Source organism: Raphanus sativus, chromosome 6 (genome assembly GCF_000801105.2).
Source record: "Raphanus sativus cultivar WK10039 chromosome 6, ASM80110v3, whole genome shotgun sequence".
Lineage (NCBI taxonomy): Eukaryota > Viridiplantae > Streptophyta > Magnoliopsida > Brassicales > Brassicaceae > Raphanus > Raphanus sativus.
Genome location: NC_079516.1, coordinates 6,380,003 through 6,399,859, shown reverse-complemented (window position 1 = coordinate 6,399,859; position 19,857 = coordinate 6,380,003). Strand labels below are relative to the sequence as shown.

The following is a 19,857-nucleotide window of genomic DNA, read 5'->3' as shown; positions in this document are numbered from 1 at the left end:
TAATAAAAATAATAATTTGGTAGGGGAAAAAATGTGAGCATAGAGAATCTGCATCAAGGTTTCACACACATCTTTGAATCCACATATGATAGCAAAGAATCTGTATCTGAGTACGTTGCTCATCCTATTCACGTTGAGTTCGCCAACATGTTCCTAGGCAGCTTGGATAAAGTGTTGGTCATAGACTACAAGCCTACCTCTGTGTGGACTCATCATCTCGTGATCTTTGTTTGTAATAAAGTATGTTCCTTTTGTTGTATTGGCCTTTGGTTTACCTGCCTTCTTATAATGTTTCTGTAAATCTCTTTCTTTTTGTTTGTATCAGACCAGGTGTGTAAAAGATCATGAGGGTTTGTTTGTTTTCTTTTATGGTTTGAGTACTTTGTGGTCTCTTAAGATCTCTTATATTTTTTTTTATCAATAATTGTAATAGAACAAAGCTGCACAAAATAAAAAGTAATAGAACAACAAATAGAGAAGAACTTGATTGTGTCTATGATATATACATGTATAACTGATTGGTGTAGTTTTCTGAATCAGAACCCCTTTCTTTAATCACATCATGTTGGAGATGACAAGAACAATGCCACAAATATTCTGAAAATCACCATTGTCCTTGACAATCGACGGATCAGCTTTGACTTTCGACAAGCCGTCTTGACATGTTGTAGGACCTTCCATAGCTGCTGAAACCTTGATGTTCAGCCCTGGACCATCTCCTGACGTTAGGCTATTCCCAGCTTCATCGAGACTGCTGATGGTATTCTTGTACTGCTCCACGCAGGAGGTGTATCCTTTCTTCAAAGCAGGGTTAGTTTCTCTCGTGGCAAGAGACTGAATCTTCGTCAAAAGAGTTGATGCGCTTGTTTGTGCAGAGCCGAGGGTGATCGTTGCAAGCGTTTTAATATCAGCACCTGAAGTCTTTGGGTTTGATTTCATGTAGTTCGTGCAGAAGGATGGGTTTTTTGCTTTTCCGCAAATTGCTTTGGTGTCTGCAGGTTTTGCATTTAAGGAACCAATCATTACAAAAAACATTAGACAAGACACAAGAAGGTTGTTCATCATGTATGTTGCCATCTTTAGCTCTTTTTGGAGAAGTCATTCCCCGAGGTTAAATATTTATAGATGCTTCCGATTGATTTCTTCCACTAGAACTATTAATACAATTTCTTGGACAGGATTGTTGCTGTATCTGATTCTTAGTTAAACCACAAGTTCTAAGGATTGATAGAGAAAAAGTTTGCTACTTTTAGAAATAATGTTGATATAAGTTTTCTTGTGACGCAAGAAAGCCCATTTTCTTGGATGTAGAAGTAGTTTTGCGTATTCTAGGGTATGTGGGGAGTGCTTAAGTGGAAAAAGAATGATATTCCTATTTGTTGTACAAGAATACAACAAATAGGATTTTTAGCTTGTTTCTCAGTAGGAACCATTTAAGGAACACTTCCAAGACTCAGTCTCCTGTACATGTTTCTTTCTGATCGAATTAGGATTTTTATTCTCGCTAGCTTTCTCTTGGTTCTCGATTTTAATTTGGCCAATTTTTTCTCAAAATCCCTGATCAGCTCCAGTATAGTGATCAAAATCCCTCGCTACGAAGTCTGAATCGGCTGCATATCTACTGTGGATAATCGTAAAGACCATTAGAGAGTATCTTGTCCAAGTCTTACAGCAAAGCAATTCTATTGTGTCAATGAGGTGAAGTTCATTTGGTCCTTCATCCTTGACTTGAACCACACTTCTCCATTCCACTACGCTCTCAACGGAGCAAAGAAGCAAGTTCAAGGGAGTCTGTGTTCTCCTTCGCATTAATCTGATAGATATATTAGATGGTATCAAAGTAGCACCAGTAAATAAAATAAACTACAAAAGCAGTGTATTTTTTTTCTGATTTTGAGAGTCAAAATAAGATATAAAGTTCAATGTATTGTAACCTTTGGGGTTCTCCATTCTCCAATAATTAAAAAAAAGAAAGTAAAAGAAAGAAATCTTTGGGACATTCAAAGCAACAACAAGAGAACTTCAATATTCTTTAGGTCTGGTGTCATTTTCATTTCCTAAACTCTTTTGGGAAAGAAACTTCGATATGCTATAGGTTTTGCTCTGGGTGTGACTTTGGTTTCCTTAACGCTTCTTTCAGAATTGCCCTCCTCCGGTTCATGCCTGTTAATTAAAGCTCACACACAGTTAAAGAGAACCCTAACACGAAAAATAATAATATATATACCTTAAGCAGTCTTTTATATAAACATGCAGTTTTTACAAGAGAACAATCTTTGTGTGAGATTAGTTAAGCATTCCGTTTTAAGAACAAAGCATATGAATCTATGAAGCTAAGTTGCTGATATTTAGTTTCTTAATAATAACTACTCTTCTCATATATATGCACCAAATGCAATTATAAAGTATTTGAGTAAGATCATTAGAACAAAATCAAAAAAGAAACATAGTTACTATAATTGACTAACCTCCTTGTAATTGGTTTCCTTTTGCTCTTGCGCCTACTCTTCTTCACAATGTGAACCTGCGGGCTTGGAACGTAATTCATGATATGTGGCCATGATCCATCGTTAATCCTTTGAACATAGACATGTCTCTCTATATTCTCCCCAATAATGAAAATGCTGGTAAACTCTTCTTCATTATCACCCTTGCCTGTACTACAACACACTGCCACTCTATGCTCCTCGTCCAACAAGAAGGAGACAACATTTAACCACCCACCTATCATAAGATTACCCACGTCCACTACCAAGAACTCTCCCCACGACACCTTGTTGGTGTTAATCTGATTGCTCACCCATATCTTCATCTCTAATGAAAACATATGAAGATACTGATGTAAAACTGAGAGTTGTTCGTCTCTAACAACTGACAGAACAGCGGTGTCTTCATGCTCATCATACAAGATATCAAGAGGATCATCATTCTTATATGGAAGAGGGAGAAACCCAAATCTCTCTCTTGTGAAATCAAAACTGAGAATGAACTGATCGTCCTTCTTTTTAGCAACCCAATAAGTGTTTCCTTTCACAGACACGCCACGAGCGGATATATCCCAATCATGTTTATCAACATTTAAGACCCTCCAAGAGTCAGACATAAAATCATACAGTTCAAACTCGGAAACCGTACGCCTCAGTTGCATGTTGTAGTAACGACAATACCTCAACATCTTGTAGCTATTAACACAAGACGACTTGCTGCCTTTGTATCCAAGAGCGTATAAATCATTTTTGCTATAAGATGTTCTAGGTTGGACATACCTAGTTTCACCGTTACTAGGGTTGCAAACCACCACGAGCATTTCCTTTCCCACCCTAGTGCATAAGACCAACCCCTCGCAGTAGAAAATATCATGTATATCTAAATCATTTGAATCTTGTAAAGATCCAAGTTTACCTCCAAACTCCATGGACGGTTCAACGTTGTTATGAATCTCTTGGAGGTTGATGATTGTTGAAAAAACATTAGAATTCAACAATAAGATGTACTCTCTTCCTGCTTGAGCCAAGTGTTTCTCGGCGAGTAGATCTTGGAGTACAGTATACCATCTTTTGCAAGTATTTTGCCATTGTACTGGAGACTCTTTCGGAACACAGGCGAGTATCTTCTTCTCCAGATCAAATGGAAGGTCGGTCACAATCAACATCTTCTAGTAGTGATTTCTGACCCAATCTCTCTCCAGGCAGAAAGAATGTAGGACTAACGATCGATATGAACTAGGGAAAACTTCTTTTGTTTTTTTCTTTGAACACCAAAACTAGAGTAAACTAAAACTGTTTTTTCATTAGGCTTTTTTGTTGTATCTTAGTCGTGTTATAATTGTTAAAAGTATTACAGGGAAATTATCTTCCGAGAAATTCTCCCTTTGGAGGTAAGATATCTTTCTTGAAATGTAGATTTATGGGAGACTATTTTTCAAAAGAAATATACTGAATAAAGTAAGGAATAATTATTTGTGGAACAGTGAATTCTTCTCATCATTTTGTATATTTAGAAAAGGAAAGAAATCATTTTTTTTACAAATGATTTGTCGACAAAAAATATATTTTATAAAATTATTTGTTTCTTTTAAAATATTTTTATTCAAAAAAAATGAGAACTGTCGAAAAAATAACAAAACCAAAAAGAGGCGAGATAAGTTAACGGTTGAGATTTATGATGCAGGCGGGAATAAGACTGAATGTAATGGGTCTACTGTTGGTAACATAAACAACGATTTAATGGGCCTATGTTTTCGGCCCGTTTTTTTTTTTTTTGGACCAACTGAGTTTGAAATCTGAAAATCCGAAGCTCTCACCATTGAATGCCCTGCTTCTCTCCATGACTCCGTGTAGACCTGGGCATTTCGGATATCGGTTTGGTTCAGATATTTTGGGTTTCGGGTTTTTCGGGTCTAGTTTTTTAGGATCTGATAGGATAATTTCAAATTTTCGGTTCCGGGTCGGTTCGGATCGTACCAGGTCTAGATCGGGTCGGGTCTTAGATAGTTAGACCCATTCAGATAATTAGAATTTACCGGTTCGGTTTTGGGTCGGGTTCTCGCAATTGCAAGCGTTATTTAGCGTTTTATATAACTGACACAATTTTTTGAAAATTGTTGTATTTATGGATTTTTGTGACAGATTGATTATGAAATATTGCAGCAGTTTGATAGTAAATTATTAATATAAACATATTATAACATTATAAAAATATAAAAAATATACTATTGTGATAAAATATAATAACTATTAACATAATAGGATTAATAATAATAATATTTTATTTATTTATCTATTTATTTATTTTTAATTAGTTGAAAGTTATAATTTTAATAATTGGTTATTGAAGATTTATATTAAAACTTTTAAAAGAATATTTTTTTCGTTTTATATGTGTATATCTTTATATTTTTATGTATATTAATTTTTTAAAAATTCTAATGAATAGCTTAGTTTAAAAATTTTATTAAATTTTTTTATGATACTGTTAGTGAATTTAAATTAATATATAAAATGTGTATATATTTTTAATAATAATATTTCCATTTTTTAGTTTTTAATTTAAAATTTAAAAATACTTCTAAAAATTGATTTTATATTTATTTTTCTAACCGCAACCGTCCACAACTGCAAACGTTAGCTGGAATCCGCTTTTATTTTAAGAGGTTCAAAGTAGTTTGAAATGATTTGTAGCAGTTTATATGATTGTTTTGAAACGCTGTTAACCGCTACCAACTACAAAACTGCGTTTGCGGGTGGTAGAAGAAAACTAGTTGAACCCTATACATACATATTTGTCTCGAGTTGGAGGAACTCTTGAGAACCTCCTATGTCGTAACTACAAAGGGATGTGTTTAAATAACCTAAAAATGATCATGTTTAAACGCTCTTCATAAGAGTCTTAAGGTTCGCGTTCCTAACTCAAATTTTCAACACCCATCAAAAATAATTTAGCAAAACTAACCTTTTGTTTCCAACAAAATCAACTACAAAACCCCCCACAACAAGAGATATAAAACGAATCTCTGAAAGTAAAAGAAAAAAAAGTTACTAGTTATGTTTGGATCAGGAAAACTGAGAAATAACAATCTCTTGAGACGTATACAAATACAAAAGCTATTAGATTGCAGCCTCTCTGGTCTCCATGGCCATGTCCCACCCATGGTCCCATACTGATGAGAAGATGAATAAAATTGTCGAAAGGTTCTTATATTCCCTTTTCTTCTAATTAGCAATCAGAAGTTTCAAAGTTGTGTATGTTCCAAAGCCATTGTCATTACTTTTAACTTATTTAGAAGAGAAAGACAGATAGTTTTTAGAAACATTATCACCTATTAGTCTCCACAGGCTGATAGAGAAGGAAGTTTGGAATGCCATCACAGCAAAGCGCCATAAGAAGAGTTTCAGGAACCTAATGCCTTTGTGGTTGAGCTGATTCTTATATCTGTTCAGTCTTACTTTTGCTTCATCTTGTTTTTTTTTTCACTTCTTTTTGCCAAGGTGTTTCAAGTTTTTAGATTTTGCATTTGTAAATCAAACCTTTCATTTATGACATTTACAATTTAGCAAAAAAAAAACAGATAGTTTTCAAATCTTTGTATGTTTCTAAAGCCACTGTCATTATTTAATTTTGCTTAGAAAAACATATTTTTTTCTTATGGATCTTAACAACAAAACATATAAAAACTCTATAGATAAACCAAACCAGTTGAGCAAAATTGTGTTGGTTCAGTGGTAAATATATTATAGCAATATAGCTAATTAACTCTTTTCTAAGGAAAATTGACTTTATGTAATGAACTTTGTTTATATTCAGTCAATGTATCTTATATAATTTTCAAGAAACACATTTATTATACATCCATATCTCAAGTAATGACAAAAAATAAATCAATTGCATCATCAAATTTCTTTTAGTCAGTTGCAACAAATTTTCCTTAAAAACATTTTACTAAATATAACAATTTTTTGATTGGCCAAGCAAACGATTTTAAAAAGGCTTTTCACATTGGAGCCATAATTGGTATATTCGTAACTTCCCTTACCTAAAGAACGACCCACTCCAAAAGTAAAAATTATAAAATTTGGAAAAAATAAAACAAAATTAAAAATTGAAAGTATAAGTGTGGATCGAACGAGTCATGAAGAAGATATCATCACCGTCTTCTGAAAATAAACAAAGTAAGAATAGAACGAGCAAAGTGTTTTGAAGTTCGAAAGTCGACAAAACCAACCTCACTTGATTCTTCGATTTCAGTTTCGGTTTCTTAGGATTTAAAACCGCAAAGACAAAACAAGCTTTCTGATTTAAAGTAATCCAAAGTTTTTTCCTTTTTTAATTTTTCCTTCCTCGTTAGGGTTCTTCTCAATTTCGCCGATAAAATCGTGAAAAAAATACCAAAAAAAAAAGTTCGAAGAAGAAGAAGAAGACGAAGATAGTCTTCGAAGTTTAAAGGAGCCACACAAGCCAGGAAAGAAGTCAGTGGTGAGTGATACTTAAACTCTGTTTTGTATACTCTGTTTCTGGGCTTTATATACTCTGTTTCTGGGCTTACTCTGTTCTGGGTTTTGTAGATGATCCTTAAAGTTTAGGTTTTTACTGGAGATTTTGTTCTGTTCGATTGATTATATACTGATTCTGTTCTGTTCGATTAATTATTTTTGATTCCCAGGAACAGTGTTCTCAAAAAAGATGAACAGGGGTAGTAGCAATTCAGAAGGTGCCAAAGCAGAGCAGATCATATTCGAGTTCTTCGCCAAAAGCCTCCACATCATCCTCGAGTCAAGAACCCCTTTCATGTCATCAAGAAACTTCAGCGGCGACCAGATGATCTCTTCCCCTTGCTCATCCTCTTCATCCTCCTCCAGCGTCAGGCCACGCGACAAATGGTTCAACCTAGCTCTCAGGGAATGCCCTGCGGCTTTAGAGAGTTTCGATATCGGTCGCAGGAGCAGCCTCGAGCCTCTGGTCGTCGACGTGGTTCTCGTGGCGAGACAGTTTGATCATCAAGACGAGTTAGGGTGTGAGCAGGTGATAGAGAGGTGGTTGGTGCAGTATGATAACAGACAGGTTAGGGAAGCTAGCAGCAGCAGGAGGTCAAGTAGTAGTAGTAGTAGTAACAGTAAGCTGCAAGTGATGTATAAGAAAGCTACTTTGCTGCTGAGATCGCTCTTTGTGATGGTTAGGCTCTTACCTGCTTACAAGATCTTCAGGGAGCTCAACTCGTCTGGACAGATCTGTAAGTTTAAGCTCGTGCCTAAGGTTCCAACCATAGTAGAGCCGTTCACTCGTAGAGAAGAGGCAGAGATGCAGAGGTTCGCTTTTACTCCGGTTGATACCATCTGCGGGAGGCTTTGTATGTCTGTGTTGTATCGGTCTTTATCTGACGTCAGCTGCCAACAGTCAGCTCCTGTGTCTCCGACGTTTATAACGGATTACGTTGGTAGTCCTTTGGCTGATCCGTTGAAGAGGTTCCCTTCTTTGCCTCTCTCGTACGGTTCGCCTCCGTTGCTGTCTTTCCAGAGGCGGCACAGCTGGAGTTTCGATCGTTGCAAGGCCTCTCCTCCTCCGCCTTCGGTTTCTTGCTCGCCTTCGCCTACACGGTCGGATTCACAAGCGTTGATTCGTCGCCTTCCTCCTCATCCTTCTCGAGAGTTCTCCCCTCCTTGCTCTCCTTCAGGACCTGTCTCTAGAGGCATCACGCGTACTGAGAGTGCTCCCGTTAGAATCCCTGCTCCTAGTTTTGAGTCCAAACAGAACTTGGTGGCGCCTTCTCCTCGTTTGAAATTGTTGAGACAAGCTTCTTTGAAGCCTGTGAGAAACAATGGTGGTGCTGTTGAATCTGGAGCAGGATTGGACAAGGTAAAGACTATAACTCCACATGTTTCATTGTGTGACTGAACGAGTAACTAACTCCACATGTCTCCTCTTTTAGCTGTTTCTTTATGGGAGAGAAGACTTTAGGAGGAACTCTGGTGTGAGGCTATCTACCAACAGCTCGCCGAGGATATCGTTTTCTCGAAGTTCGAGTAGATCATACCAAGATGATTTTGATGATACTGACTTCCCTTGCCCCTTTGATGTTGAGTATGATGAGATTACTGATCCTAGTAGCAGGTATGGTCTCAGTGTCTTTTCCACTTTATCTACAGTAGAAGCATAAGCATATAGTCTCTTTGTATTCATTTGAATCTCATTGTATATTCAGAGCAGGATCGTTCGACCAGAGAGGGGACATACATGACCCACCACTAGAGTCAAGCGGCTCCTACCCAAAGAAGTCACAAGATGCTGCAGTTGGTGCTCTTGTGAATATGCTGAAGAAAGCTCCGCCTCTCAGACAAGACGTCTCCGGATCTTCCGTACCTGAAATTTATTGGAACAACAACAACAACAAACCTACTACAGGGGCTCATCACAACAAGATAGCAACGTCATCATCAATGACAGCATCAGGGATTGCTCTAGCTGCAAAGACAACAGCTGATGCGTTGGAAGAGTTGAGGTCGTACAAGGAAATGAAGAATGTGCTGCTTAGCCAATCCACAATGGCTTCTTCTTCTACTTCACCCTTTGCTGTTTCAGAATCTTGAAACCTTTTTTGGGGGGGGGTTTCGGTTTGGTTTGTGGTTTGTTTTTTTTTGGTTTTTGCATAATGCGCCCTATGTATAATAATATATGCTCTCGAAGTTTGATATTTGTCGGTATCCATGTAAATAAACTTGTACCGTGTTAGTAAACTGTAAACCTTTGAAAAAGACGTACAAATAAATTAATTCACGTAAAATAATAACTCTCAGTCAGAAGATATTTGGCTAAATGGTTATTTTTGTAACAAAAGATTGCAACGTCAGCAAATAAATGCCCACATGTATTAATTAAATGCCACATGTATTGACACGTCATCACAGCATGGGGGCAATAGAAGCGTTTTCGCTGTTTTTAGAATTGACTTGAATTTATTTTTATTTTTTAACTTAAAAAAAAAAGAGAGGAGGTGATAAACTTGAAACAAACACTTGTTGGTTTCTATTTTCCCCAGATTTTTTCTGAATTAGGGTTTTCTGATCATTCCCTCTCTCATTGTTTCTTCTCCGTCTCACGTTGGCGATTTGATCAGAAACACAGCAAACGCTTCACCTCTCTCTTCCCTTAGGTAAAATTCAAAATCGGAGCTCAAAATCTCATATATATATTTATCATTTCGCTCGATATTATCGTCGTTCGTGCGTTTTTTGAATGCATGGACGTGAAAGAGAGAGATACTTCTCTCAATCTCAATATTGCTCATGTGTGTGTGTGTGCTTTTATTTATATTACATCTCTCAAATGATTGGAATTAGTCAAACAATCGTAATTATATCTCGAATCTGACTATTGACCGTAATGCAATCTGGGAATAAGAATGAAGATGAATATTGAATTTGTTTTCTTTTTTAAAATTAAATTAAATTAAATTAAATTAAATTTCCACGAGCTTCACTTTGTTCTTCTTCTCTGTTGATCTGAGCTGATTTATTAAAGGGACTAGGGAGTTTAATGAATATTCGTTCGAATCTTAAGGATTTGTTTATAAGATTCTGTGTGTGTTTCGTTGATTGTTTATGTCCCAAGCTTTTACAGGTGGATACTTTTACAAGGTGTGGGAATAATAATATGGAAGGTTCAGAGGACGCTGCTCCTATTCAAGAGCCTCCTGACCCTGAAGTCCTCGAAGCTGATCCTACTCTTCGTTATATTCGTGTATCTTCATCCACCTTACATCCCCCTCCCTGGAATCTTAATAATAAAAAAAGATTTGATTTTTATTGTCTCTGTGTGTGTGTGCTGATTAAAGTCTCTCTTTTTATCTTTTGTGGAACTTTTCAGTATAAAGAGGTTATCGGTAAAGGCGCTTTCAAAACAGTGTATCCTTTCCCCTCCCTTCCTTATTCTTTTCTAATAAGAAGCTTCCTAGAGATACTTCTTATATTATGTTTTATGTTCTGCATATTTTCTTGGTTTTGTAACCTTTAACTTGAAGATAACCAGTTACAAGGCGTTCGATGAAGTTGATGGGATTGAAGTCGCGTGGAACCAAGTCCGAATAGATGATGTTTTGCAGTCTCCTAACTCCTTGGAGAGGCTCTACTCTGAAGTGCGTCTTTTGAAATCGTTGAAGCACGGTAACATCATCAGGTTCTACAACTCGTGGATCGATGATAAGAACAAGACTGTTAACATCATTACTGAGCTTTTCACTTCTGGGAGTCTCAGGCAGTACGTATCTCTCTTTACCCACACAACCACTTGTCTTTTTTTCTGTTGTGGAGTTTTAAGTAAACTCCTTTTGGTTGTAGTTACCGCAAGAAACACAGGAAGGTGAATATGAAGGCCGTCAAGTGTTGGGCGAGACAGATTTTAATGGGTTTGAGATATCTTCACACTCAAGACCCGCCCATTATACACAGAGATCTCAAGTGTGATAACATTTTTATCAATGGGAACCATGGAGAAGTGAAGATAGGAGATCTTGGCCTAGCTACTGTCATGGAGCAAGCTCATGCCAAGAGTGTCATTGGTATAGTCTCTGTTTCCTGTTTATTCGTATTTCTGCTTTAACCAAAATCTTTATGTCACATTTTGGTTACTACTATACAGGAACCCCAGAGTTTATGGCACCTGAGCTTTACGATGAGATCTACACCGAGCTAGCTGATATCTATTCGTTTGGGATGTGTATGTTGGAGATGGTGACATTTGAATACCCATACTGTGAGTGCAGAAACTCTGCTCAGATTTACAAGAAGGTCTCATCGGTGAGTTTGAAACAAAAAGTCATATTATCCCATATAAACCCTCTCATTTGTTTATTGATAACATTTTTTAATTCAATCTGATTCTTGGTGATTTCAAGGGAATAAAACCTGCTTCACTCTCTAGGGTTCAAGACCCGGACGTAAAGGAGTTTATCGAGAAATGCTTACTTCCTGCGTCCGAGAGGTTATCAGCACAAGAGCTTCTGTTGGACCCTTTTCTTCAAGTGAATGGTTTAACGATGAACAACCCTCTGCCACTACCCGACATTGTAATGCCTAAAGAAGGTGCGTTTGGAGAGCGTTGCCTTATGTCTGAAGGCCCTCCTGCAACACGGCCGAGTAAACCCATGTCTATGGATCTCGATGACGACAGTAACCTGCCGATTGTTACTTTTAGCGACAACTCGGGAGCAAGGTGTATTGAGGTCAGACGCGCAAAGAGAGGGAACTTCTTCGTCCTCAAGGGTGAAGAAAACGATGAGCAGTCCGTCTCGCTGATTCTTCGTATAGTCGATGAGAATGGTGAGCGTTTTTTGGGTTTAACACGCCACGTGTCATTTTCTATGAAACTTAATGTTTTACTGTTTCTTGTTGCAGGACGAGTGAGGAACATTCATTTCCTCTTCTATCAAGAAGGTGACACTGCTTCAAAGGTGTCGAGTGAGATGGTTGAGCAACTCGAGTTGACTGACCAGAACGTCACGTTTATAGCGGAACTGATCGACATACTGCTTGTCAACATGATACCCACGTGGAAAACTGACGTCACGGTCGATCATCTCATCCATTCGCAGCTGAACCAGAGCTCAAGAAGCCATCAGAACGAAGCTAATAAGCCGCAGAGTCAAGAGGAGGCCGCTTTTCACGACGCTTGTGAGTCGGTTAGGCACTCTTGGACCTCGGATTGCCCAAGATCAGAAGATGAAGAGAAGCAGTATGTGGATGCCTTAAAAGGAGAAAACGGGAGCTCTAACCAAGAAGCAGAGGAGGCAACAGAACCGGTGAGTTTGGAGGAAGAAGAGAGGTTAAGGCAGGAACTGGAGGAGATAGAGGCTAAGTATCAGGAAGAGATGAAAGAGATAGCAAAGAAGAGAGAAGAAGCAATAATGGAGACAAAGAGAAAGCTATCTCATAAGAAGGTAGAACAAGCTGTTTAAGTAGTTTTAAAAAAAAAACACAACAAAGACATATCATTGGTGGATTTCTTTTTTTATTTTCCGAGTTTAATTTTGTTTCTTGAACAAGAACAAGCACTTCGCTCTCCCTGAAAGTGTAGAAAGTTTCCTACAGTGTGAAGAGTTTCTCATGGTTTTGTTGTTTCTTATATGGTGGAGGTTGAAGCTTTTTGATTTGGTCAAATGATGTTGAACATATCAGAGATTGGTCTCGTTGTATGAAGGTGATGATTTAAACATGCAATTACGTCGAGCATTACAAATTAAACCAATGGATGTAACAGAAATTGAGTTTTTCATTTCAAAATTGAGAAACGATAATATCATTAACCATTAAGGAGTTTAGAAACCAAAAACAACCTAACAATCTTTGAAGAAGACATAAGAGTTTTCATAAAGCAGAGAGAGATAGGATAACAAAAAACATAACAGCTCGATCAAAATCAACAATCACTGGTCTCCGGGAAGCGACTTGATGATGTCGGAATCACCTGGATCAACAATGCTGAGACAGGAAACACGGAAGTACTTCCCGCAAGCAGTTCCCAAATCGACATTGTTCCCGTTGTAGTGATGAACGCCAACTTTAGCAAGCATAGCGTAGTACTCAATCTCTGATCTCCTCAACGGAGGGCAGTTGCTAGAGATAAGAATCAACTTACCTAACACAACAAATACATTTAATCCTTTTAATAAATACTAAACAGAGTTTATTATTACAAACAACTAATCGAATCGGTGAAGGAAGTGTTTTTTTTTTTTACCTTTGGAGCTGCGAAGGGACTTGAGAACAGATTTGTAGCCGAGAGTGTACTTTCCACTCTTCATGACCAGAGCTAATCTGCTGTTGATTCCCTCATGGGACTTCTTCGTCTTCTTCGCCGCAACCATTTTTCTCAACGCCGGGAGTAGTCCGCTGATCGCCGAGTTAACAAGAAGAGAGGCCTTTTCGGAAGGGGTGAGGTGAAGCAGAAGCTGTTGGGCGGCGCAAAATGAGAAGTTAAATAGAGAGAGACGAAGGAACCCTAATGGTTTTGTCCTTCTCCTCAAGATAACAGGCTCACGGCCCCAAATAAAATTGACTAAGGTCCAATAACACAATATGGCCCATAAAATCGGGATTTAGTAGGCCCAATAAGACACTGTGTTCTCCTTTTAAACAGTCAACTAGACCTTTTGTAGGATCTCAAAGAGCTTCCCCTTTCTGATAATGCTAAAAATTAAAATGGATGAGACTCTGTTTGGTGAGCATATGAAGGGAAGATCAGTCTTCATAAATTGTACAGAAAGAACGTGGTACTTGTAAATCCATCATTTTAATGGACAAAACCCATAGTGCTAAGACCAAACACCATTTCTAGAGCCGAGGCAAGGGACAAGAGTTATGTGAAACCGATACGGAGCGTTATGATCTTGAAGTAGTAGACCGCGAAGTGGAGCAAAGAGAGGAACGAATTGCAACGTCAAGTAGTCTTAGTTTACCACTATGTCATCAAAAGAGTTAACCAATTGAAGATTCTCGATCTAAGCTACATTTGAAAGCCTTGGAAACATTATACATGGCATGTTCATCATCAGGATCTCGAACTGGCACAGCTCAAAGGCATCTGAAAGACGAGATTGTTCATTTTCATGTCAAGGGAAAGAAGTGTTGTGGAGTAAAATCATGAAGATCTTATCTGAAAACTGTATATGCCAATATGAATCTCTGACTCTTCCAGGTATAAAGCATCTCGTTGTTCTTCTGGTGCAACATATGTGTTGGATTAATTCTGACGACAGACTTAAATTGTTACACTAAAAGAAAAAAAAAATCGTTACACTGTTTTAATTTTAGTAGTAATTCTTCTTTTTCCCAACAATTATATTAGTAATTCAAGACCGTTTCAGGATCTTGTACATGTTGATATTACGGTTTGGTTTGGTTTGGGGCTTTTGCGATCATAAAATGTTATAACAAAGTTAACATTAATACCAAAAAAATAAATGTAGAACGAGTACGATTACGTTGGATCAAAAGGTGTGGTAAATTAAGATTGAAAATCCACTTATGAGTATACAACTTTTGATAAATTAGAAGATCAATTAAAATTTTTGTTATATATGATTAAATACAGTAAGTGAAATAAAGTGAAATAATAGTGAATCATTGAGAAGGTACACATTACATACGTGTATTTTGTAATTTTAGAATCGATTGCGGAATCATCGGATACTAATCAAATCCATCCTTACGATTTAACGGGTAACTAGATTCTGGCCCGCCCTTTAATTCTCATATTTTTTGTTTTAATTTAATTCTCATATTTTTTGTGATTATATTTATATTTTTTTTATAATCATATTTGTGTATAAATCTCAATTAAAATATATTTTATTAAATAGTAGAAATTTAAAAATTGTTCTGGTATATTTCCGTTCGAACCCGCCAACCCGCGGATTTCAATTTTGTTTGGTCAAAAATATTATCCGCACAACCAGCAAACAAATAAGTTATACCGCACCTTCACCATTTAATTTTACGGATATCCACGGGTTATAATTTTTTTAAAAATAATTATTTAATTTAATTATTATAAAAATATAAAAATATAAAACTATATTTATAATAAAATTATATATTTTAAAAACTTTAAATTTTTTTAGTTACCATGTTTTTTCAAAAGTGTTTACTTTTCTTTTTATTTTTATTTTTAAATATTTTTCGGATCGGCGGGTACCCGCAATCCAAAATCTACCTACCCGCACCCACCTCGAATAAAATACTCATAACCCACATCAGCAAATCGATTTTTTCAAATAATTGAACCAAATTTATGATCCACTCTTAAAATAACGGATATATTTTTTGTTTAATATTTTTTGAAAAAATATAATTTTTATAAAATCCAGGTTGTAACCAAATATATCTCTGAATATCTAATTTTTCTTCCACATTTTTGAACCTATAAATATAGCTGCAAAAATATACTTATTTTCACTAATTATTAAATGTTTAGATGTTCGGAACGAAACTGAAATTTGATAGTTGGGTGAAAAATTCTTATCTTTATAGTGCTACTTATTATATTGTAGCATGAATAATGAATAATGATTTTTATTAAAAAAGAAAATGAATAATGAATAATATGATTACACAGAAGTATGTTACATATTATGGTTCATATTCATTTTGGATCTGAGTTAATTTGGTTAGAAGAATGAAACGGGTGACTATATTAATATCGTGGCCATTATTGCATTCGTTTCGGTTATCGATGTTACTATACATTGATGGCTGGTTTTTGTTTAGTTAAGTTTCGATTAATAGATAGTATAATACAACACACTGACATAGTAAATTCCTTTTTTTAATGTGATGCAATAAGTGATAACAAACGGTTAATAAAGGCAGTTTAAAAACCAAGACATATCTATGTACCCGGAAAACATAACTGATTGTTTTCATGAAATTACATCATGGATCAAAAGACGGGTATATTTTTGTTTTAACTTTTTAAGAAACTTTATTTTTATATTTATGTTATTTTTTGTAAACATTTTTTTTAATATTTAATATAATTTTGGGTAAATATATTAAATATATCAAGTTCCATAACTATACAATTGTACCATATACATTCTAGAAATTATTTTTAAACCTTATTCATAAAGTTTGCGATATATTATATTTAATTTCTTAGTAGTCAATTGTGATATAATTTCTAAAATCTGACTTGGAATTGACTTGAAAATCAAATTTTTATATTCTAGACGTGGCTTATATACTCAAACGGTTCTTAAATTGTTACATCCAAAAACTAATATCAAAACCAACCCGCACTGAAAATCGACCAGTTTTTTGAAGTTTTTTGAAATTTTTTTTTAATATAATAAATATTTATTAATCAAATAACCTATTTTAAATCTGTTAAACTAAATAAATTTGTATAAATATTTATTTCTATTAAAATCCACTCTGTTACCAAAAACACAATGGTGAACATAATTTGGACACGTTTAATATATGGTCGGAGGTAAAAGCACGAATGATGAAAATTTCACAAAAGAAAATATGATCCGTTGATAATATCAAACGGTTACTATAAAGGAATCCACTAAAGCAAAAGTAGTTATAGGTATACTTTACGACTCAAAGTAGTTACATATATATACAAATTGTTTGGACCAAACTTCATATCAATTGGACATGTCGAAGAATTAATAGAATAGATACCAATATCCTCATCATATCCTACGAGTCATGCGGTGTTGGCCATTTGCTCTTCTTCTTTAAAAAAAAAAATCCATTTACTCTTCCAATTAAAGAAGTCATCCTTTTACATAATTGTTCGAGCTATAATTAAATAATGGAGTTGATTATAAATGTAAACTATATATTTGGAAGTTAGTAAAGTAACTAAAAGGAGAAGATTAGTATAGTTTTGAGTGAGCTTTTTCTTTGTAGCGAGAAAGAAAAAAGTAAAGCTTTTAAACATTTGAATGCATTAGAACCTTCGGCTAAAAAATTTAAAGCTTAACCTTTTGTTAAAACTGCACATCTTTCGGCTTCGTGTCTAGTGTGTAGCTTGATCTTTTTTTATAACATAGATACTCAATCATGTTTTCCATTAAACCATATCAAATAAATTAAAGTGAAAAATGTATTATACATACATGCATTTACATATATAACTTTGTATTAAAAATCATTATGCAAAAATAGTTGGTTATACTTAGACCACATAATCGTCATTAAGGATCGTGTTTTCTTTACAAATATATAACTTTTATAAGTTCAGAAGAACTGATTGACAAGCAAATGAGTGTGTGGCCACTATATTTTTTCCTGTGAAACTTTTAATGTAATTTTTTGACAGCATTGTAATTTTGGTTTAAATTAAGAAAATACAAAAATATGTCAAAATAAAAAAAACATTATTGGATCAATAAAGACGTAAACGAGTGTCAAATCAATCCGGACGTGTCGGGATGGGTTATTGGATACTGTGTACATGATGAACGACTGCTATTATTATTTTTACCGATTCTACGCTAAATAATAAACTAACCTTGCGTAATTTTTTTCACTATTTCACTCGCTCTATTAATTTTTAGTTATGTTTTATATCTTACAAAAAAAAGTAGCTTCATGAACTTATCTTATTATAAAATAGTACGTTCTTCATCCAAGAATATAAAAAGTTTAAGGGGATATATAATTTATTTTTCATATCTCATTGGTTGAACGAGTAAAAGATGGTGATCCACGGTAACGACTAACGCTAATGAAGTTGCTGGTCTTTCTTTTTCTTAGAAGACGATAATTTTTCAATTATTCTTTACCAATTGAATTATGAACGGCTTTGATATATTCAGAAATCAACGAATTATATTGGTTAATTAGGAACCAAGAGCTCTTGGCCTAGTGGTAATGAAACTCCAGCTGGAGTGTCCGCCCTGGGTTCGAGTCGTTTTGGTCACCTTTCCGTCTATAACCGTGCGTGCCCGGATGGAAGACCTCGTGGAGATTAGTCTGGGCTTACAGCTTGGGAGTCCCACGGTTATCAAAAAAAAAAATTGGTTAATTAGGTGAAAAAGTTAAAGATGTTAAATTATGTACGCTTGGAGGTAACGAAATTGTTGCATTCAAATCAATTTTTTTTTACCAATTGAATTATCAACGGCTTTGATATATTCAGAAATCAATGAATTGGTTAATTAGGTGAAAAAGTTAAAGATGTTAAATTATGTACGCTTGGAAGTAACGAAATTGTTGCATTCAATACCTCTTTTAGTAAACTTTAATTACATATACAAAAGGAAAAATAAAAGACTAAAGAATAACAAAATCCAGACCTAACCATATTTATTTATTTTTTTTATGAAAGAACCCATATTATCTTTCACTTCTCTACTCTAAAGAAGTTTATATGCAAACAAAAAAAAAAACTAAAAGCTCGAGCAACAACTAGAAGAGGTCAAACATCTGAAACCTTAGGTACATGTCAAAGCAAACAGCAGAGATCGATTAATAGTTTAATACTGTTGTTTTGTACTTCTGTGTATGAGTACATGCATTTCATTAAATTGTACAATGTACTCTAGAGAGGGAGAAAAAGAGAGAGAGCGCATAATCATGGAGACAACAAGGCCTGTATACCAATGTCGTTGTGTTTTCGTGAAGGACCAGAAGCTGGAACAGGGAAATGTCTTGGCAAGAACCCCATGAAATGACCTCTCCTTATGGTATTTTTGTTGTGATCATTATTAGGGTTTCTGTAGGAAACGCTTGACGGGGATGAGGCTCTCGAGGCGTCGCAGTGGTGGACGAAGAAGAAGCAGATTACTAAAAGAAGAAGAGCATGTGGGTTTAATGATAATCTTTTTCTCCAGTAATGCGGATGTGTAGGAACCATTTCTTGATTTCTAATCTGAATCAGAGAATGAGAAGAGGCGTGTTTGTTTGTTTCAATGTAAGTGAAGTGGGTTTTGGTTGAGGATTTTTGATGGAGTAAAAGATGGCAAGTAGTAGTGAGATCAGCAGATTCAGTGAGAGAGAGATGAGCTTTTGAAAGCAACCCCTTTTGAATAAGTCATTCTTTAGCTGGATGGAACAATTATAATGGCCAGTAGTAAAACTCAATAAAGGTAAAGGTAAGTACTGAACTTTCTTTTATTGCATTTTATTATATACTAGGGTCGGCCCGCCCTACGGGCGGGATGTTTATTTCGTAAATTAAGATTTGAATTATTATAGATGCATTTTGTAATAATTTTATTTTGAAACTTTTTTACTTACACATCAAATTTTAATTATTTTATATCTGTAGTGTTATATTCATGCGATTAATAGAAAGAAATCACAATTGTCTACCTGTTACGATTACTCACTACAGAAGAGAAGACATATAATTAATGTATTTTTTGTAATTGTTATAAAAATAAATACTTTATGACAGCTCTAATTTATTTTGTCACAAATTTAGCCTGTAAGAACAGAAGTGACCAAAATATTTTATTAAACAGATAAATAAATAAGTAAATATATTTATATTTCAAGAGTTAACTAATCTAGATCTAGAGTTATCGGAGTCAAGGAGTAAAGTCTAGAATTAAAATTTATCAGTGAGGTCTGAGGTTTGAAATTATAAAAAAAAATATATATTTTCAAAAATTCGAATTTCAAAAAAAAAAACTAAAAACAATTAAAAAGATCGGATTTTTTTTTATATAAAAAGTTCGAATTTGAAACATATAATTCAAAAAAATAAAATATTTATTTAGTTATTGGTATTTATTAATATAGGGTATAATTTTTTGTGCATTTTTAATAAATTTATTTTTTCATTTTCTTTTTGGGGTCTCTTTTTATGAAAAAAAATTAAAATAAACCTATTTGAGAAAATTGGCCTTGT

At 35.0% G+C, this 19,857-nt stretch overlaps 6 protein-coding genes across 6 annotated transcripts; 2 read left to right on the top strand and 4 right to left on the bottom strand.

The window, feature by feature from the left end:
- Positions 1 to 377: 377 nt before the first annotated feature.
- LOC108810948 (pectinesterase inhibitor 2-like) lies at positions 378 to 1,101 on the bottom strand. Its single transcript, XM_018583016.2, has one exon. It carries the CDS (start codon positions 1,075 to 1,077, stop codon positions 556 to 558), a length of 522 nt encoding a protein of 173 aa, XP_018438518.1. The 5' UTR covers positions 1,078 to 1,101; the 3' UTR covers positions 378 to 555.
- A 956-nt stretch (positions 1,102 to 2,057) lies between these two features.
- LOC108807702 (F-box/kelch-repeat protein At3g17530-like) lies at positions 2,058 to 3,652 on the bottom strand. The gene is made up of 2 exons (XM_018579953.1): positions 2,469 to 3,652; positions 2,058 to 2,163 (listed from the first exon to the last, which is right to left on the bottom strand). Exons 1-2 carry the CDS (start codon positions 3,650 to 3,652, stop codon positions 2,058 to 2,060), a joined length of 1,290 nt encoding a protein of 429 aa, XP_018435455.1.
- Positions 3,653 to 6,639: 2,987 nt separating this feature from the next.
- LOC108812146 (autophagy-related protein 13b) lies at positions 6,640 to 9,227 on the top strand. The gene is made up of 4 exons (XM_018584319.2): positions 6,640 to 6,972; positions 7,160 to 8,349; positions 8,423 to 8,604; positions 8,696 to 9,227. The coding sequence occupies exons 2-4, from the start codon at positions 7,180 to 7,182 to the stop codon at positions 9,078 to 9,080; spliced, it is 1,737 nt and encodes a 578-aa protein (XP_018439821.2). The 5' UTR covers positions 6,640 to 6,972; positions 7,160 to 7,179; the 3' UTR covers positions 9,081 to 9,227.
- Positions 9,228 to 9,495: 268 nt separating this feature from the next.
- LOC108812147 (probable serine/threonine-protein kinase WNK6) lies at positions 9,496 to 12,609 on the top strand. Its single transcript, XM_018584322.2, has 8 exons — positions 9,496 to 9,643; positions 10,111 to 10,230; positions 10,357 to 10,394; positions 10,519 to 10,746; positions 10,827 to 11,047; positions 11,128 to 11,285; positions 11,384 to 11,807; positions 11,883 to 12,609. The coding sequence occupies exons 2-8, from the start codon at positions 10,144 to 10,146 to the stop codon at positions 12,440 to 12,442; spliced, it is 1,716 nt and encodes a 571-aa protein (XP_018439824.1). The 5' UTR covers positions 9,496 to 9,643; positions 10,111 to 10,143; the 3' UTR covers positions 12,443 to 12,609.
- Positions 12,610 to 12,738: 129 nt separating this feature from the next.
- Positions 12,739 to 13,440, bottom strand: LOC108812148 (putative 60S ribosomal protein L30-1). The gene is made up of 2 exons (XM_018584323.2): positions 13,225 to 13,440; positions 12,739 to 13,122 (listed from the first exon to the last, which is right to left on the bottom strand). The coding sequence occupies exons 1-2, from the start codon at positions 13,349 to 13,351 to the stop codon at positions 12,911 to 12,913; spliced, it is 339 nt and encodes a 112-aa protein (XP_018439825.1). The 5' UTR covers positions 13,352 to 13,440; the 3' UTR covers positions 12,739 to 12,910.
- A 4,853-nt stretch (positions 13,441 to 18,293) lies between these two features.
- Positions 18,294 to 19,050, bottom strand: LOC108809997 (protein IDA-LIKE 4-like). Its single transcript, XM_018582128.2, has one exon. The coding sequence runs from the start codon at positions 18,856 to 18,858 to the stop codon at positions 18,577 to 18,579; it is 282 nt and encodes a 93-aa protein (XP_018437630.1). The 5' UTR covers positions 18,859 to 19,050; the 3' UTR covers positions 18,294 to 18,576.
- Positions 19,051 to 19,857: the final 807 nt, after the last annotated feature.

Bases quoted from the DNA above. Each gene is read 5' to 3' on its own strand.
- LOC108810948 (XM_018583016.2), bottom strand. From the start codon at position 1,077: ATGGCAACATACATGATGAACAACCTTCTTGTGTCTTGTCTAATGTTT.
- LOC108807702 (XM_018579953.1), bottom strand. From the start codon at position 3,652: ATGTTGATTGTGACCGACCTTCCATTTGATCTGGAGAAGAAGATACTC. The intron at 2,164-2,468 runs GTTAGTCAATTA...TTTAATTAACAG, and splicing joins AGGAAACCAATTACAAGGAG to GCATGAACCGGAGGAGGGCA.
- LOC108812146 (XM_018584319.2), top strand. From the start codon at position 7,180: ATGAACAGGGGTAGTAGCAATTCAGAAGGTGCCAAAGCAGAGCAGATC. The intron at 8,350-8,422 runs GTAAAGACTATA...CTCCTCTTTTAG, and splicing joins CTGGAGCAGGATTGGACAAG to CTGTTTCTTTATGGGAGAGA. The intron at 8,605-8,695 runs GTATGGTCTCAG...TTGTATATTCAG, and splicing joins ATTACTGATCCTAGTAGCAG to AGCAGGATCGTTCGACCAGA.
- LOC108812147 (XM_018584322.2), top strand. From the start codon at position 10,144: ATGGAAGGTTCAGAGGACGCTGCTCCTATTCAAGAGCCTCCTGACCCT. The intron at 10,395-10,518 runs GTATCCTTTCCC...GAAGATAACCAG, and splicing joins AAAGGCGCTTTCAAAACAGT to TTACAAGGCGTTCGATGAAG. The intron at 11,048-11,127 runs GTATAGTCTCTG...ACTACTATACAG, and splicing joins TCATGCCAAGAGTGTCATTG to GAACCCCAGAGTTTATGGCA.
- LOC108812148 (XM_018584323.2), bottom strand. From the start codon at position 13,351: ATGGTTGCGGCGAAGAAGACGAAGAAGTCCCATGAGGGAATCAACAGC. The intron at 13,123-13,224 runs GTAAAAAAAAAA...TTGTTGTGTTAG, and splicing joins GTCCCTTCGCAGCTCCAAAG to GTAAGTTGATTCTTATCTCT.
- LOC108809997 (XM_018582128.2), bottom strand. From the start codon at position 18,858: ATGGTTCCTACACATCCGCATTACTGGAGAAAAAGATTATCATTAAAC.